Here is a 17,816-nt window from a genome sequence, read left to right as displayed (position 1 = left end):
AGATGTTCTTTTTGTTTTCTTTATTGTCTCTGCTGTCATATGAAAGGAAAATGAAAGGATAAAGGGATTCAAATACTAAACCAAACTTAATCTCCAAATTAATGTTTTATTTTCAGTAAAGAAATGTGAAATTATTCCATGTTTCATGATAGTTGCTAGATTCTGCATACTAGCACAAGCTTGCCTCAAAACACTTGATGTGTCCATTGGCAAAACCAAGTTATCCCTCCCTGTCTTTGAGGCTTTTCTTTAAATAGCTGTGAAAAAAGTACTCTTTACCAGGGTAAGTTATCATAGTACAGATTGCTAATAGTCAAGATGTCTATTAAATGCTTTTTCAAGTACATGTCTTAAATTTAAACTCAAATATGACAGATAAGTAGAGAATATATAGAATATACAGGAATTTAATGCCAAGGTCATGGGTTCAGTCACCATGTGGGTCATTCACTGGACTTGTTGATCCGTGTAGATCTCTTCCAACTCAATTATAGGAATATATAAAGATGAAAATATGTTCTGCTTTTTGATCCAGTAACATTTTCTTAGTAAGTATAAACTAACTGTTTAGCCTATTTCACAGTATTTAATGGATGTAAGCTCAATTAAGAAAATGTTTTCAAAGAACAAAATATGTGATTGCTTATAGAAGAAGCAGCTCAAACTTTAACTAAATGTGTAATTTTTATTTGCTGTAATACATCCTTGAGACTTTCAGTGAAAAGTTGCTGTCTAGTGAGAGTGTGTGTGGTTATCTTTCAGTATTTAAATGATGTTTTGCAGTCCTGACAGACTTATTTGTACCAGCAAAATGCACTTGGAAAAAAATACTATGTGATTAAATTAAGATAAAGATTATTTTAAATATGAGGCTTATGATATGCTTTGACTTTTTGGTATAATTTGTTTTTTCAGATTCAGGCCATCAAGATGATGGTTCGATGGTTGCTAGGAATGAAGAACAACCACAGCAAGTCAGGTACTTCTACTCTGAGATTGCTAACAACAATATTGCACAGTGATGGAGATTTAACAGAGCAGGGGAAAATAAGGTATGTACCGGATGGTAATGTTTTCATGTCTGTGATGATGGAGTGAGGGGAGAGTTTTAATTGAAGTAGAGTGTAAACTATTCTGCTAGACTGCTTAACAATTTATATATTTTATTTCATAAGATGTGTTAGTAAGCTTGGCTGGTTTCTACGTAAGTTTGCTGAGTCTTGGGTTTTGTAACACTGTACACACAGCTGAATTTTAGGTTTTATATTCTTGCTTTTATTTATCCCTTCAGTTGGCCATTAGTCATATTGCAGGAATAAACTGTGCAACTTCCTCCTTCCCACTGAAAATTGGTTTTAATTTTTTATGCAGCTTGCTGTTCCTGGTGTACCAATTGCTGTGTATGCCAAATGCCAATAGGTGGGCTTTCTAATAAAGAATAATAGTGTGTTGTATAAACCAAGTGGAAATACTTATTACACAAGATACTTCTGCTTGGAGGCAGGCTAATCTATCCTAAGGTCTCTAAAAGTAAAGGCAAGAAAGAAATGTGTAAACAGGATTAAATCTCAATAAATAATTTACCTTTTAGATGACTGTTAGGCCACTTGTTTTTCTAGGTATCTTCTTAATCCTCTGAGGTAGGAAAAGTGACAACTTGTCAGCTACTATTGCTTGCTAAACATTGAAAATTTATGTCTACAAAAGACATTAAGGGTATGTGTAGATTGTGCCAGTATGTTTAAAAAGGTTCTGATTTTCAGGTAGAGTTAATGTTATACAGTAGTAATGCAGATAGAACCATATTTTGTGAGCAAAATTGCAAACCTGAGAGCTGTTAAGTATATTATCTTTGTAGCAACTGTGTAGTCTGTCCTAAAGTTCTTTGTAAACAATTGTTTATAGTTTTAAGTTCTGTAATGTGACCATTCATGGCAGCTTCCAGGGAGTTGAGTGGCAGTAATTTAGCTTTTCAGCATGACTACTTGGAGCACATGGTTGGCTTACACAGTAGTTAGTAAGATCAGTTCTGTAGACCCTGTGTGTTTTCATGCTTGGAATGATGATCCCTTACTGTTCATGTTTCAGAAATTTAATTTTCCCACTCCTTTTCTACTCAAAAAGTAATTATATAAAATAAAACTTTATATAATGATGTGATTAGTTCTCCATTTTTAAATCAAGTTAATGGAGGGCTAGGGAGAGATCCTTTCAGAGTAGGGAGAAAGCTGCAGTGACATGTGATGTTGCTTTGGAGGTAACCCTTCCATCCCAGAGCCTGGAGCTCTGCCTGGGGATGGATGTTGAGCCAATGGAGAGCTTATGGGTTAAGACTGAAGAGCAGATTGCTCTGGGTAACATCATGGTGAGTGTATGCTATGGGACCCCTGGCCAGGAAGAGGAAGTGGATGAGGCCTTTAAACAGCTGAAAACAACCTAATGTATGCAGTCTTTGGTCCTCATGGGAAAATTCAGCCTCTCTGATATCTGCTGCAAGAGCAACACAGCACAGCAGTGCATAACAATCCAGGGCAGTGTCAATGACAACTTTTTGACACAGCTGGTTGAGGACGTAATGAGGAGAGGCTCTCTTCTGGACCTCATACATGCCAACAAGGAGGGGCTCACTGGGGATGTGGAGGTTGAAGGCAGCCTTGGCTATAATGACCTAAGATGGTGAAGTTCAAAATCCTGAGGGCAAGAAGGGGGCCAGAAGGCAAGATTGGGCTGGACTTCAGGAGAACAGTCTTGGGTGTCTAGAAGAATGTGTTTGTAGGATCCCATTGGATAAGGCCTGGAGGGAAGAGGGGCCTAAGATAGCTAATTACCTTGTATTCAAAAATCACCCCTTAGTACTCAAGAATGATCACAGTAGAAAAGTAGATGGATACTTCAGCAAACTGTACCTGGATGAGCAAGGTGCTCCTGGCAAAATTCAAACACAAAAAGAGGGATTGAGAGCAGCCCTGCTGAGTAGTACTTGGGGACACTGGTGGATGAAAGGGTGGACATGAGCCAACAATGCCTGCTTACATCCCAGACAGCCATCTGTGTACTGGACTGCATAAAAGAAGCATGGCTAGCAGGTCAAGAGATTAGATTGTGCCTCTTCAGCTCACTCTGAGGGTGAGACCCTACACAAAGTACTGCATCCAGCTCTGGGGTTCTCAGCACAGGAAACACATGGAGCATGCTCAGAGAAGGATCTCAAAAACAGAGGGCTGGAGCACTTTTATGAGGAAAGGCTGAGTGATTTGGAGTTGTTCAGTGTGGAGAAGAGAAGGGTCTGGGGTGACCATAATAAGAACGGTCTTATTGTGATCTGTCAGTACTTAAAAGGAGCCTGTAGACAGAAGGAATAACTTTTTTTGTGGTGAGGGTGATGAAACACTGAAACAGGTTGCTCAGGAAGGTAATAGCTGCCCTGTCCCTAGAAACATTCAAGGTCAAGTTGGACAGGCCTCCAAGTACCTGGTCATTACAGGGGGTTGGACTGGATGAGCTTTAACAGTCCCTTCTGGCTCCAACTATTCTATGGTATGAGGTATACAGAAGGAGGAAGTAGAGAGGGGTAATCTGGCAGGAATGCAGGAATACCATCTGAGATACAGATAGGAAAGCCAAATCCCAACTGAGATAAAATCTAGTGAGAAGTGACAAAGGCAACCAGAAGAGCCTCTCTAAGTAAATAAGTGATAAAAGGAAGACTAGGGAAAGGGTGCATCCACTGCTGAATGAAGCAAGAACCCTGTTGACAGGACATGTAATAATTATTTTGTAATTCTCAGTATTGCTTTTCAAGAAAGCTCCAAACTGGTAGAAGGGCCAGTGCATTGTCTCTGTGTGACCTATACTGCCTACATTAACAATTACTCTCAAAACCTGAAGCAGAGGAGATGATGTTTCAGGCCTGTTAGTTCTGCATGGAACTTGCTGACACTTCCTGACCTTTGTTCTTCACCCTTTGAGTGCTGTAAGGATATCTTCTTTCTGGCAATGCTTACTGGGTCACTTGTGTGCAAACCTGATACTTCTCCTTATGACTTGGAGTAGGCTTTGAAAAGAGTAAAATTGTCCATTCAGTACAGAACATAACCTTTTAGACTGTACTTGGTATGAGGTCTTTCTGTGTGAGTCACTTTTAGTGTTCATGGCTTGCACTTGTTTTTTAAACAGTGTTTAATAATTTGCTAAACATAATTGAATTAAGTGAAAGTGGCAGGGCTCAGGAGCCTTTGATGCTGTTGAGGCCATCAGTCATGTTGTAATCTTCTTGGTGTTACTGCCTTCAACAGCCCTAAAAGTGACTCTGCCCCTATGGCTCTTGAAATCTACACAACTTTACCCTTCAGTGACACTGTAAGGGCAGTTTTTGTTTTGTTTTTTTTTTACTTCAAAGCATTGTTCAGCCTGGAGTGTCAGTTGGAGGCTAGGTCCCATTTGGACAACAAATCCCTTCTCTTGTTTATCCTTCACACTTTGAAGTAGTAGGATTGATGACTTTTTTGAATTGCTTTTAAATCAACAACTGATTTCTTCGAGATGTTATCATGTGTAGGTTAAATTCACCAGTCTTGTATCTTTTTAATATCAAATTTAATCAATAAGCAGTATCTCAGCTGTCCTTTCCAAGTCTTTCTTTTTTATTTTATAAGTCATAAACAGTCCTCCAAAATTAAAGATTATGCAAATTTGGGGTTAGGTAGAAAAACTAAGTTTAATCTTGCATTTCTTTGTAGTAGGATTTTGATTTTAGTCTATACTAAGCATAAAATAAGACTATTTCAGTATCAGAGGATGCTAGCTCTTGCTGAAAGTACTAATATTAGATATGAAGTTGAATTGAGATTTTCTTGAAACACCATCTGCATTTTTTCTTAAACTAATGCTCACCAAGAGAAAAAATATTGAAAACCTTTTGGAGTTTAGAATGTTGTAATTCTGTGCTGTAGAAAATTTGCCACACATCTGATACACGCTATTTTCAGTGGTTGCATTCAAAAGACATTTTGTTATTGTCTTAAAATAGAATTCACTTAGTCATGTATTACAGTGTCTAATTAATTTATGTTGGCCTGAAGCATGGATTTTGAGCTAGAAAAGTTTGGCAACTCTGGGAACTAGAAATGGCTGGCTACTTCTTTGGCAGGCCTCTCCTGCTGACGGGGGACCAGCAAGCTGAACAGAAGTGTCTTACTGCCAGATGTGGTCTCTGAGGGGCAGTATGGACTGTCCTCACTCAATGCAAAGCTAGAATTGTTTCACACCCATGTGGAACTTTTAGGAAGTTTGATGGAAAATTTTTATTGCCAGGTTGGGACAAGGTAATGGTAAGTGGGAATAGGCTGTAAAATGTGGTGCCATGAAAATTATTTTGGGTTTGAAATTGCTTCTGCTAGCATAGAGGTGACTAAGTTCACAGAAACTTCTTTCCTTTGAAGTACTTGTTTTTCAGTGATGCAAACTTATTAGATTTAGTTAAGTCAAATAATTACGTAATTTTTTATACTAATTAACCTTCACAATCCATGTGCTTGTTTTTCAGTAAACCTGACATGTCTCGCTTGAGGCTGGCTGCAGGGAATGCTATTGTGAAGTTGGCACAAGAACCTTGTTACCACGAAATCATCACCTTAGAACAATACCAGCTGTGTGCACTAGCCATAAATGTAAGGAAATTTGTTGGAGTTGTGGGTTATCAGCAGATGTATGAGTATATAGTTGTTCTCTGTTATGTATATTTCTGCAAATCTGGTTTTATGCAAAATATTCAGCCTTGGCATGAAATTATTTCTCCATTTCATAATCCTGAAAACTCATTGTGGATGAGAATTAGATCTGTAGTACTGGGCTGTCCATTTGGGGAAGAGTAGAGTAGTCCATAGAGTAGTCAAATATTAGAATACTGATAAAGAAGAAATGCAGATGTATTTAGGTAATACCCCAGCTGCATTATAACATTACTAGAAGTTAAAATGAGATGATTTATAGTATATTGAGCTGTGGTGAAAAAGGTGACCTTGGTTCTCAATACTTGGGTAGAATATATTTGGAATGCAGAGGTCTGCAAAAATAACTAGTATCCTTCAAATATTAGAAGAAATAGGGAGATATTTCTTAGCAGATGCTGGAATTTTCATCCTTAACTTCTGTCTGTGAGCCCATAGTAAGGAAATAACTCTCAGTTGTAAGTAGAGATATAGGGACCTTCTCTATTTCTGGCTTGTAGGTGTAGCAAATTGTGCAGAAATTGATTCATGCCCCAAGAGTAAGGTTGCCATGAAGGGACTATTGTTGGTGTTACTGGTGTAGCTGCTGGTATTCTCCTGGATTTTCCAGAAGTCAAGAAATCCTCTGTAAGGAATTCTGTCCAGAAGATATCTGCAGCAATAATGATATGCCATTTTAGATCCTAATTCACGTGTCTAGCTGAAGCTTTAAAAGCTGCAAACCATTTTAAATGACAGAAAACTTTAAACTGGCATGCAATGTAGAAAATATGGAGTCTGGCTCCTGTGTGGATATTGTTTACTTTCACACAGAGTATCTTTTTTAGTTTCTAAAGTTGCTTGCAATTGGTTAGTTAGACTAGAAAAATCATTCCTTTACCAGAGTAAGACAGTCCCTGTTAGGCTCATAACTATGTTTATGTGAATTTTAAGCTTCTGTGTTCCTATGAAAAGGAGCCCTTAGTTGGTTCCCAAATGCTGTGAAAAACAAGGGAAATGGACCAAAGCTTTAAACTACTTACGCAGATGAAATCTAGCAAAACTACAGCAGGAACTCAGTGGTAAAAACTGAAGGTCTTTACACCCAAAGAAAAGTCTGATACTTTTCAGCTTTCCTATTCCAAAACTGAACAGAAATGTTAGTTTTGTCTCAAAATGAGTTACAAAGATTTATACAGTTCAGAACAAATTTAGTCAAGACAAAAATAGTCACTCAGTATAATGACAAATAAGTTCTGTCTCTGCTCCGGAAAGGATACTCAAGCTGCATAGTGTCATGCCAAACTAGCCTTGCCAGTGTAGTGTTTGCATGTTCTGTTTTCTTGTGAACCCAGTGATCAAAATCTGTTCATTTCTTCAGTCATTTCCCTCCTGTGGCAAATCTTTATTGCAAATGTTAACCTTGCAGTTCCTATCAAAAGTTTGCTTCATTGTTTTGATATTCTTTTTACTATGTTAAGGTGCAGGCCCTTTGCCTTCCTCCGTCTCTCACTTTTGTCACATATTTTCCAGCTATAACAGTCTTAACTGTTTGTGGATATTCTAACATGTGTTGTCACCTTTTTTGTGTCTAATGCTTACCTTCCCTGAATTTTTAAAAGGGAATTTTGAGAGATAAGATTCAAATTAGAACATTTGTTGGGTTCTCAACATTTATAAGCCAGTTAGTATCACATTTTACTGTAGCATTATAGCACACTTTGGACCAGAATGAGCCTATAAAGATAATCTCATTTAACTCCCTTGCTGTGGTCAGGGACACTTTGCACTAGAACAGGTTGCTCAAAGCCCCATCCAACCTGGCCCTGCACATGTCCAGTGATGGGGTGTCCACGAGTTCTCTGGGCAGCCTGTTCCAGTGTCCTGTCACCCTCATGGTAAAAAAATCTTTTCCATATGTCCAATCTAAAGCTCACCTCTTTCAGTGTAAAACCATTGCTCCAGAGCGGGACACAGCACTCCAGATGAGGGTCCCATGAGAGCAGAGTAGATGATGAGAATCCCTTTCTGACCCTGCTGGCCACTCTCCTTCTGATGCAGCCCAGGTCATGGTTGGCTTTCTGGGCTGTGAGCTCATGTCCAGTTTTTCATCCATATGTGACCCCAGTCCTTTTCAGGGCTGCTCTCAATCCCTTCACTCCTCAGCCTGTATGGATACTGAGGATTGCCTGGAGCCAGGTGCAGGACCTTGCACTTGGAGCTCTTGAACCTCCAGATGTTCCCCTGGGCCCAGTCCTCAAGCCTGTCAAGGTTTCTCTGGATGGCATCCCTTCCCTCCAGTGTATCAACTGCACCACTTGGCTTGGTGTTATCCACAGGCTTGCTGAGGGATGTTCTCAACCCTCCTGTCTGTGTAATTGACAAAGATGAACAATGCTGGTCCCAGCATTTCCCCCTGAGCACACCAGTTGTTACTGATCTCCATTTGAACATAGATTTTTTTTTTTTTTTTACTGCAATCCTTTGGACCTGGCCATCCAGCCAGTTTCTTATCAGTTGAGTAGTCCATCTCTGAAACCCATATCACTCCAATTTAGAGACAACAGTGTTGTGTATAACTGTGTCAAAGCCCTTATAGAAATCCAGGTGGGTGACATCAATTGCTCATCCTTTATCCATTTGCACATTCATTGCACTTCATTGTAAAAGGTTAGACCAGTCAGGCATGATTTGTCCTTTATAAAGCCATGGTGGGTGTCTGTAATCCTCTCCCTGTGGATATCCATATGCTTTGTCACTGCTTCCAGGAGAATCTGTTCCTTTGTAGTGTCATTTATGTCACTTTTCCCTCTTCATTTATTGATACCTCTTTGCCTTTTGTGACTTTCTAAGTTGTTTTCTAGAATTTGGATTGTAAGCTCTGTCAGGTCAGGAATTCTGCCTTTCATTTTCACTGCAGGTCCTAATGGATTTAGAATACTTACAAATAACTTTTCTAGATGTTTTTGAGGCCTTCTCCAATTTCCTTTCTCACTGTCAGTGGAGATGCTCGGATGCAAAGTAGCTGTAATGGCTTCAATGATTTTTTCACTTAAAAGTGGTACTGCTTTTTTTTTTTGAGATTGGCATGTGCACATATGCATACATATGTGTTATTGCTTAGAGTGGTTAATATTAGAATCCATTTCTTGATGGTAGATACTGAATACTCTAAAAGTTTATTTATTCTTAGCATTTCAAGTCTAGCCACAAATCAGGTGACATCAAGGCCAACTCTAGTTTTGTGTTATTTAATTCACAGCAAAGATTCTCTATGTGGGCAGATCAGAAGCAGATTAAACAACAGGAAAAATCTTACTTTTTAAGGCCTGTGATGGTTGCACAGGTTCTGCTGTGGTTCTGTGCTGGCACTTTTTCCCCCTCTGATGCTGCTGTTTTGTAATGTGTAATGATTGGAGTGCAGAACACATAATGAAATTTTTCAATAATTGCTGTGTGAAAGTGGCACTGATAAACAGGAGCTTTATGATGATGAAATGCATGTAGTTTTAGTAATTTTAAAATAAGTTACATAAGTGTTTGGCCAATCTTATAAGCTTACCAGAAGCTGACTTCTGTGATACCCAGAACAGATTTTGATGTCAACAGAGCTTCATATTGAAAGAGAGGGAAAGTGAAGTACTGAGGATAGTACTGCAGTGTTTAACAAGCTTTAAGATCAGATCTAATATCTGATAAGATTTGCTGTTGAAAATACAATTAAATTGTATATAGAATAAGTCTTGTAGGTTGCATAAGTTTCATTTGTTTAAAACAATCCCAAAGCTTTTTCAGTTTTCTTTGTTAACTCAAGGTGTTGTAATTGATGAATCAGAGCTGTGTCTGAGTGGTACATGATGTTTTGCAAAGATGTATTTTGTTAATGCTTTTAAATGGTGAACTTCTGATGAATTGGCATTAAATTCAGAGGTGTAGATATATAAAATTGAATTAATTTATGGAGTTTGTGTATGCTGTTAAAAATGGCATACCTTCGGTAAGTTTTGTCCCCTTCTTCTTAGTGAGCTAGTGTAGCTGGGTCAAATTTAAGGTTGTTCCCAATATTAAATGATAAAGAAATTATAGTCATTCCAATTGGCCACACAATACCATCAGTAGCAAGCAACTGTACCTCCCTTGTCCTCTGAGACAACCATGTTTCCCTGCTGAAACAGCAACTGGGCATCCCTCCCTTCTGAGCTTCCTTTAGACTTAGGTGATACTGAGGAGGAAAAGAGGGCTCTCTCTTAGCCTCCTTTGGGGGTGGTTTTGCTGTAAGGAAACAAGAGGTGATGAGCAGATCTCATGGTTTGGGCTTGTGGGCTTGAGTTACTTCAACTCTGGCTGCAGCAGGTGTTTCAGGACTTTAGTCCACAGAGGGGGAATATTCCTTGAAGCACAGAAAGGAGAAAATGGGGCTTGATTGAAAAAAGGTTCTTAATTTCATTTTTGGTGGAGGCAAAGGGACGATTGTTTTATTTAATACATGATCTATTTTGATGCCATTTGCAAATTTAGCAGAGCCAGTGTTTCCAGTGGCTAGGTTTTGGCTCTGCACTTCCAGTTGGCTGAGAACTGGAAACCCTCTTCAATCCTTTCTGACTTCAAAGCTGTCATTTGACTAAAATAGCTGCTTACTCCTGTTAACATTTTTTCTTTGTATTTAGAGATAAATCTTTCCTCTTGACCTTTTTTTGGCAGGTTAAATGTGCCAAGCTATTTTGGTGACCTTGTTTACCTTAAGCTTTTCTGTGTGTTTTCTTCAAAATCTTTTGTACATGTGTTTCTGTTAAGCTTTCTTGTCCTGTGTTAGGAAATGGTTTGTCATGTATTAAATGGTACATGTAGGTTATTTTCATACAAAAAAAAAAAGTTCATGCCTTTTCTGGGAACACACTGCATAATAAACTGCAGAACTACAGCTGCTGCCTTTATATTATTTTACTTCGTGTTGTTTGGCAGCTGTTCAACACAGGTAATTCTCTTCCATGATCAGTTGTAGTGCATAGGTTTCCCAAGTATAATGGAAATGCTTGGTACTCTCATCAGTGTTTCACCTTATCTGGTAATTCTGTTGAATTTAATTCAGCTTTTAATATTAACATCTTGATAAAAATGTGTGAAATTGTAGCAGCAAAATCAACATGGTGATGGTTACTGGTGGCTAAAATGTTTTTGTGCAGATCTTTGACTTTGGCTTTACAAACGAAGTGACCCAACTGTAAACAATTTCAGTAACTTCATGCCTTAGTGCTATACTAAATTAGGCCTTGGGTGTCCTGAGTGTGATATCTTTCTGTGCATGAACCTTAGTTCTTCTTCTGAGCTTAAAGGAAATTTCAGCTGATTAATTCAATTAAATTGCTCTGAATTGGCATTTAAAAAAAATTTTGCAGTTCCTGTGTTTCAGTGGCTTCAAGATCTAATTGGTTTTAGCATATTTACCTGAGCTTCCGTGCTTTATTTTTCAGTTTCTATTGCTTTAAGAAAAGTTTACAGTTATCTTTTTTTGGTTTTGCCTTTTTTTGTTTTTTTTAATAGGATGAATGTTACCAAGTGAGACAAATATTTGCTCAGAAACTTCACAAAGGCCTTTCTAGACTACGGCTGCCACTAGAATATATGGCTATTTGTGCACTGTGTGCAAAAGATCCCGTGAAAGAGAGAAGAGCTCATGCTAGGCAGTGCCTTGTGAAGAACATAAATGTCAGAAGGGAATATCTAAAGCAACATGCAGCAGTTAGTGGTAAGAGAATAGAAGTCACTTTTTGCTACAAGCGGTGTAGTTCAAATATAAATGTGAGTAGACTAAAAACATTGATAGTCGTGGTTTATACACAGAATGACTGTAAATTTAATTTGGAGGTGTCTAATGAAAACTGAAAATTTTCAGGTTTTCTTTCGTGCAGATGTTTTTCTTGTTGTTTTTTGGGTTTTTTTTAACAGGCACTGCTGAGGTCTTTGAGTTCTGTTAAAAACTGTGCAAATGCTTATGCCTAAAATATATTGGAAGTGAAGTAATTTTCCAAGGCAATTATGTGTACTATTTGAACTTAATAATGTTAATAATGTTCTAAGTGAAGTGACAATGATTAAGTATATTTCAGCAATTACTAATAAGTAACTTTAATACATAAATGCTGTCCTTGCACTGCTGTATTGAGTAGCACCCTGTGTTATTCCTGCAAAGGGCTATATTTGTTGGCACTTTAGGATGAGTTTATGCAATTCTGTCTTCTCAGTGCCAGTGGTCTAATCATGGGGATGCTTTGGAATTATTATGGACGCATGTCAGCTATTTTTCTTATATTAAATCTGTCCTTTTGACTTAAAGCTACAGGCATACAGTATTACAGTGCTGGTACAGGGTCATAGGAAAAAACCTAGACCTTTATGAAGAGCTATAGCATTTTTGAATGAGAGGTTTTGAAAGTTTTCTTTCTTTGAAAGATTACTGATGGTTTGACCTTTGTGAAATGAAAGGGATTTTTTTATCCTTTTAGCCTAAACCAGACCTATTTTGTGAATCTGATCTCAGAGATGCTGTCAGACAACTGACTTCCTTCTGTGTTTATGAATCACTTTATATTAGTTATGTCAGTCAGTCTTTCTCAGTCCCCTTAGACTGATCAGAAAATAAGTCTGCAGACAAATCCTTTTGTGTGTAATTAATTAGAGTTAAAGAAAAAAGGGGTACTTTTCTCCCACTCATGTGGTACTTTTCTCCCATGTTACAATAACATGTAAAAAAGAAAAAATAAATTGAATAAACACCTCTAAGTAATTTTAAGACTATTCCTCTTGAAAGTTGAGGAATAGTTGACTATTCCTCTTTTTAATTATGTAGACAGAAATCATAAGAATTATCATGTGTTTGAAATGTATGCTGCAAAGTTACTATCAAAAATCTGTGGAAGAAATTAAGAGGAACCTAGGTGTGTGTGCTTTTCTTTATCCAGTAGGACCTCAAAAGTGCACCTGATAAATTATTTTCTTGCTGAAATAATTGTGTGATGCCTTTGATTTGACATATGCTATAACACATGAGGAGTCTGGATTAAATATAGATTGCAGGATTTTTTGAGGATTACAATCTTAACTTCACGCCATTCAGATTTACCATTCTGAGCTTTCAGCAAATAAAATGTCTTGAACTCTTTGTATCCTAAAATATTCATATTGCAGCAGTTCAGCCAAAGCTCATTTCTGGAAATAACACAATATTTAAATGTGTTTCTCCCTCTGCCACTCACCATGCTGGCCATGCAGTAACTCAGGGTGGTTAATGATGGTAGTACCTCCTTTGGAAATCTGCATCTTTGCTTATTCCAGCTATTTGTCTGAATCTGTAAATGTGTGATTTTGTGATACATTTTGTCTCGAAAACTTCATACAGGTGAGGAGGATATCTGTTGGATATTTTGGGGGGAATTTCAGCTTTTGTTGAAAATATGGTAAATTTCTGTTTACCCTGCCTGAGGAAAACTTTCTAAGGACTGGTATCAGACAATAAAACACCTCTTTCTTCCACACTGGCCTTTTATAGGCTGGCAGGAATTATTCTCAGCCCTCTTAAAATTCTCTTCAGAGTGGAAGCCACTCAAGAAGAGACTTATTTTGATTGTGTATCTTTTATTAGTTTCATCTTGGTAGAGACGTGTCTTGCATAGGAATTTTTATGTTCTCATGATGGGCTTTACTTGAAAGACAGTAAGCAGAAAAATTACAAGAGTAAAGATTAATTTTTTTTTAACAAATGTTCTTCCTAAAAGCTCATAAAGGACTCTTGTGAAGCATTTTGGCACATTGTAGTTTTATGTGCTGGTAGGAAAACAACCCTATCTTTCAGGTAGGGTTTTCTTTCATTACAGATAAAAATTCTTTTTTTTTTCCCCCCTACTGTTTTTTGTCATGACAGGGTTAAATATAACATGTATCAATATTTTTTCTTCCCCTGTTTTGTCTGGAACTAGTTAATTTTATTTTCCAGACCCAGTTGGAATTATTGTTATAGTTATGTGAGAAATTGTCCAAGGCAGGAAGTTACTGAAAAACTGAGTTTATGAGCTCTTGATTAGCATTCTATTGAAGTTGCTAATTAGTACAAATAATAGTGGGTTGGTTTGTCTGGGGCATATTTAACGCAAGCCAATTTTGCTAGTGTTCTGAAGTTGTAATTATATTCTTTTACTTCCCTGCCATCTTTATTTTTGTTTTTAGTAATATGTACAGCTGCTGGCAAAAATGCAGGACAGTGCTTGAAAAGAAGTAAAGGATATTTTCAAAGTTAATAGTGCAGTGTCAATTGAAACACACTAAAAGCTGCTTTGCAAAGTACACTAGATTTCAATTACATAAATACAGCTTGAAAGACATGGGGTGATTTTATATATTATATATATTTTATGTAGACTGCATTACTCCTATTTATACAGATTTCTAAGAAAGGGATAGTTTAAGACTTGACATACACATGGCAATTATTGTTAGTTTTGTAAAATTTACAATAATGGTGTATTTTGTTTGTGCACAATATTTGTCAGACAAATACTCATTTGTCAAGCAAATTACTCATATGAATGCATATACTGGAGGTAAAACTGTTAGTGTTCTAATATATTTTTAAATAGTTTTCAATGCATGTTGGTGTATATAATGATTTACAGATGTTTGGACTTCTTCATAACTGAATATGCTATAGGTAAAAGTTTACTGAAAGAAGATTTTCCAGACTTGGCCATGCACTTACTGTCACAAAATGTGACTTTTCAAAAGCGGAACTGGGAATTTCCCTCTTCCCTTCACATGTGCATTCAAGTCATATCAATAGTACTACGATACTGCATTTGCCATGAGCACTAAAGATCAGATGCTTGTGCCATAGCAGTATACCTGGAATACCAGGATGCCTTCTTTTGACCATTGTCTTGCCTGTTGCACAGGGTACAGGTTTAGTAACTTAGGTGTGCTGTGTGTCCTCTGCCAGTCACTCAGGCATCAGGCTAAATAAAGCAGCGTAGATGTTTGCTGAAAAATGTTTTGGGTTTTTTTTTTTAATTTTGGTGTACAACTTGTTCATTTGTTGTCCGTGCCCCTTGGGAGATGATCTCTGAGGTGCTGGAGTTCATGCTGCATGGTGTTGGTTGGGTCAGGGACTTTGTTACCTTACAAAAAGTGCATTTTGTGATCATAACTCTGAGATTTCCATTGACATCAACCCTTACTTTTTGAATCCCCAAGGGAGATAGGTCTTCAGACTGTCATGATGGAGGAAGGACTTTTTTGCAGTCCTGCTTAGGATTCTGAAAGTCTCAGAGAATGCTAGAAAATATTTTGAATGCTTTGGATGTCATAGTAAAGTTGTGCTGCTCTGTTTAGGTGGGATTGAGCCTTTCAAACTCAGTGCACTACTACCTTGTTACAGCTTTCATGTGACCTCCCACTCCTCTGGAAACAGATATTGTGGCAATTTGACTGCAAAATCCCTGCAGAAAGCCTTTGTTCTCTTGACAGCAAGGCTGCACACTGCAATGTCCAAAGAAATAGTAGTGGCTTATCCCGTAGTTGTGCTGGTCTCACACCTTGCAGTCAACATGGATTTTGTGATCCATCCTCATGTCTGCTTTTCAAAGTCCTTCAGAATACAGGCTTTGAACTGAGGAAAGGATTGGGAGTAGGAGGTAACTGGAGCTGTATCTCAAGGTAGCTAGAAAACAAGTAGCCCTGAGTGAGAGATACTTAAAATCTTAATTGTTGCATGCATGAAACATGCGCACATCATCCATGAAATTAAACATTATAGAGAAGTTATAGGCCCACATGTGTTTATACCTTAATGTGTGCTGACCTCAAGATTTGCCCTCTCCTCTTTGGTAGAAAAGCATACTTCTTGGTATGTAGTTTTTTTATGCATATTTCTTCTGCTTTTCAGAGAAACTGTTGTCGCTTCTACCAGAGTATGTTGTTCCTTATACTATCCATCTTCTAGCTCATGACCCAGATTATGTCAAAGTCCAGGACATTGAACAACTCAAGGACATTAAAGAGTAAGACCACTTTTAATAGTGCTATTTCTTACTTTATTCTAAGTGGAATTTTAATTCGTTATTGTACCCTGTTACACAGTCCAGTGTGCATAATGATGCCAGTAACTTCTGTAAAATATTGAGAGAAATAGTATAGGTGCTGTTTAGTGCTCTCTGGTATTTTATAGAGAAAACCTTCACCTTCTGCTCATCTTCATTTCATTTTTCCAAAATAACTGTTTTCTCAGAGTTAGACTAGTAAAAGCAGGATTTAATGTTCTCAAATGTGCTTTTTAAAGAAATTTATTTTGTACTTTGGTTCATGCGTGATACTGTGTTTCTCCTGTAGGTGCCTGTGGTTCATACTGGAAATATTAATGGCTAAAAATGAAAATAACAGTCATGCCTTTATCAGAAAAATGGTAGAAAATATCAAACAGACTAAGGATGCTCAAGGACCAGATGATCAAAAAATGAATGAAGTAGGTGATACTTTTTGATTGGAAATTGCATTTAATTCTGGTCTGCTAATGTAAAGGAGTTGCTTTTTGTGTATACACTAACTTCAGAATGTCTTTCAATAGAATTGTATGTATGACAAGATATTTTATTTTCTGTAATAATTGTATTTATTTTAGTTTAGATGGCAGTTATTTTCCTGTGCTTCAGTAATTCATGCACATTTACAAGGGAGTCATAATAGTTTTCAGTTCTTCTGTTTCTATCTTAGTAAGATTACTAAACACTAACTTTAAATAGATATAAACAATAAAATTTACTGCTTAAATCATTCAATAAAGTGCTTTTTAGTATCACGTTTACAAGGGAGTCATAATAGTTTTCAGTTCTTCTGTTTCTGTCTTAGTAAGATTACTAAACACTAACTTAGATATAAACAAGAAAATTTACTGCTTAAATCATTCACTAAAGTGCTTTTTAGTAGTTAATTTCTAAAGTGCAAGAGTAAATTTAATGGAGGAAGAAAAACATAGAAATCTCTGGTATTGAGTAGTGCATGTATCAAACTTTTTTTTTTGGTGGTTTTAGCATCACATCATATTCAAATTTGTCCCTTTTCTGCTTTTCCCACAGAAATATGTTTTAGGTAGTGGATGGGTGGGATATGTGTGCTCATTTGATTAACTTTGTCTTAGAAACTATGGAAAGCACTACTCTTAAGTGCAGAAAGACCATGAAAATCATCAGTCTTCAACTGTTAGACTCACAATGCTTATGCTTTTACCATCTGCATTTCAGTATCCTGACAGACACTGTTTAAGATGCAGGCTATAGTTAAATATTTAAGATGATTGCTTTTGAACTGTTATTTTTTGTGGTCCTGTGCATGAAAGATACACTGTCTTTTGTCAGGATTTTCAATGAACTGGTTTTTAAATTTTATTTTTTACAGAAACTATATACAGTCTGTGATGTAGCAATGAATATCATTATGTCAAAGAGTACAACATACAGTTTGGAGTCCCCTAAAGACCCTGTACTTCCAGCCAGATATTTTACTCAACCTGACAAGGTATACTTTGGCATTTAATTTTTTTTGTGATAAGTCTGTTTAAATATTTCCTAGTTGTAATTCACGGTTGTTTTTCTTAACTATTTCTTGTAACTTCAGACTTCTCCCCCTTACATTGTAATTGAAAATGTATGTATATATGTTTTCATAAATATTTTATATATATATATGCACACACCAATTTCTCTTCCCCCCTACTCTCATATTACTGTTCTAGTTTAACAATTCAAAAGCATAAATTATGTAAATTAAATCTTGCAGTGCAATCTGCAGAATGTTTGTCTCTCATTCGCTGATTATTGCTGTAATTGTCCCCACCCCCTTTTTTTTCAGAATTTCAGTAACACCAAAAATTATCTTCCTCCAGAAATGAAGTCTTTTTTCACCCCTGGAAAGGTAGGTGTGGTATGGGAGTTGAGGTTTGGTGCTGTGTTTGTGTTCTGGTTTGTCTTTGTTTTTGGAGTGACAGTTTTGTTTACTTTCTCTGTGGGTTTTTTTGGTCATTTTGTTTTTTGAAGAAAACTACCATGTAATTAATGAAACACAATGTTT

General features: G+C 37.0%; 1 protein-coding gene across 4 annotated transcripts in view; it reads left to right on the top strand.

Moving 5' to 3' along the window:
* PDS5B (PDS5 cohesin associated factor B) overlaps positions 1 to 17,816 on the top strand; it is a 101,142-nt gene that overhangs the window by 69,468 nt on the left and 13,858 nt on the right. For all 4 annotated transcript variants that reach the window (XM_039718380.1, XM_039718382.1, XM_039718381.1 and 1 more), the window contains exons 23-29: positions 916 to 1,052; positions 5,546 to 5,669; positions 11,250 to 11,454; positions 15,640 to 15,754; positions 16,083 to 16,215; positions 17,145 to 17,264; positions 17,598 to 17,660. In XM_039718380.1, coding sequence (XP_039574314.1) covers positions 916 to 1,052; positions 5,546 to 5,669; positions 11,250 to 11,454; positions 15,640 to 15,754; positions 16,083 to 16,215; positions 17,145 to 17,264; positions 17,598 to 17,660 — 897 coding nt within the window. The remainder of the gene's footprint in view (positions 1 to 915; positions 1,053 to 5,545; positions 5,670 to 11,249; positions 11,455 to 15,639; positions 15,755 to 16,082; positions 16,216 to 17,144; positions 17,265 to 17,597; positions 17,661 to 17,816) is intronic.

The sequence above is a fragment of the Passer montanus genome, unplaced genomic scaffold (assembly GCF_014805655.1).
Source record: "Passer montanus isolate IOZ18808 unplaced genomic scaffold, ASM1480565v1 scaffold4, whole genome shotgun sequence".
NCBI lineage: Eukaryota > Metazoa > Chordata > Aves > Passeriformes > Passeridae > Passer > Passer montanus.
Note: the sequence above shows the minus strand (reverse complement) of the source record. Positions and strands in the feature narration are given on the sequence as shown.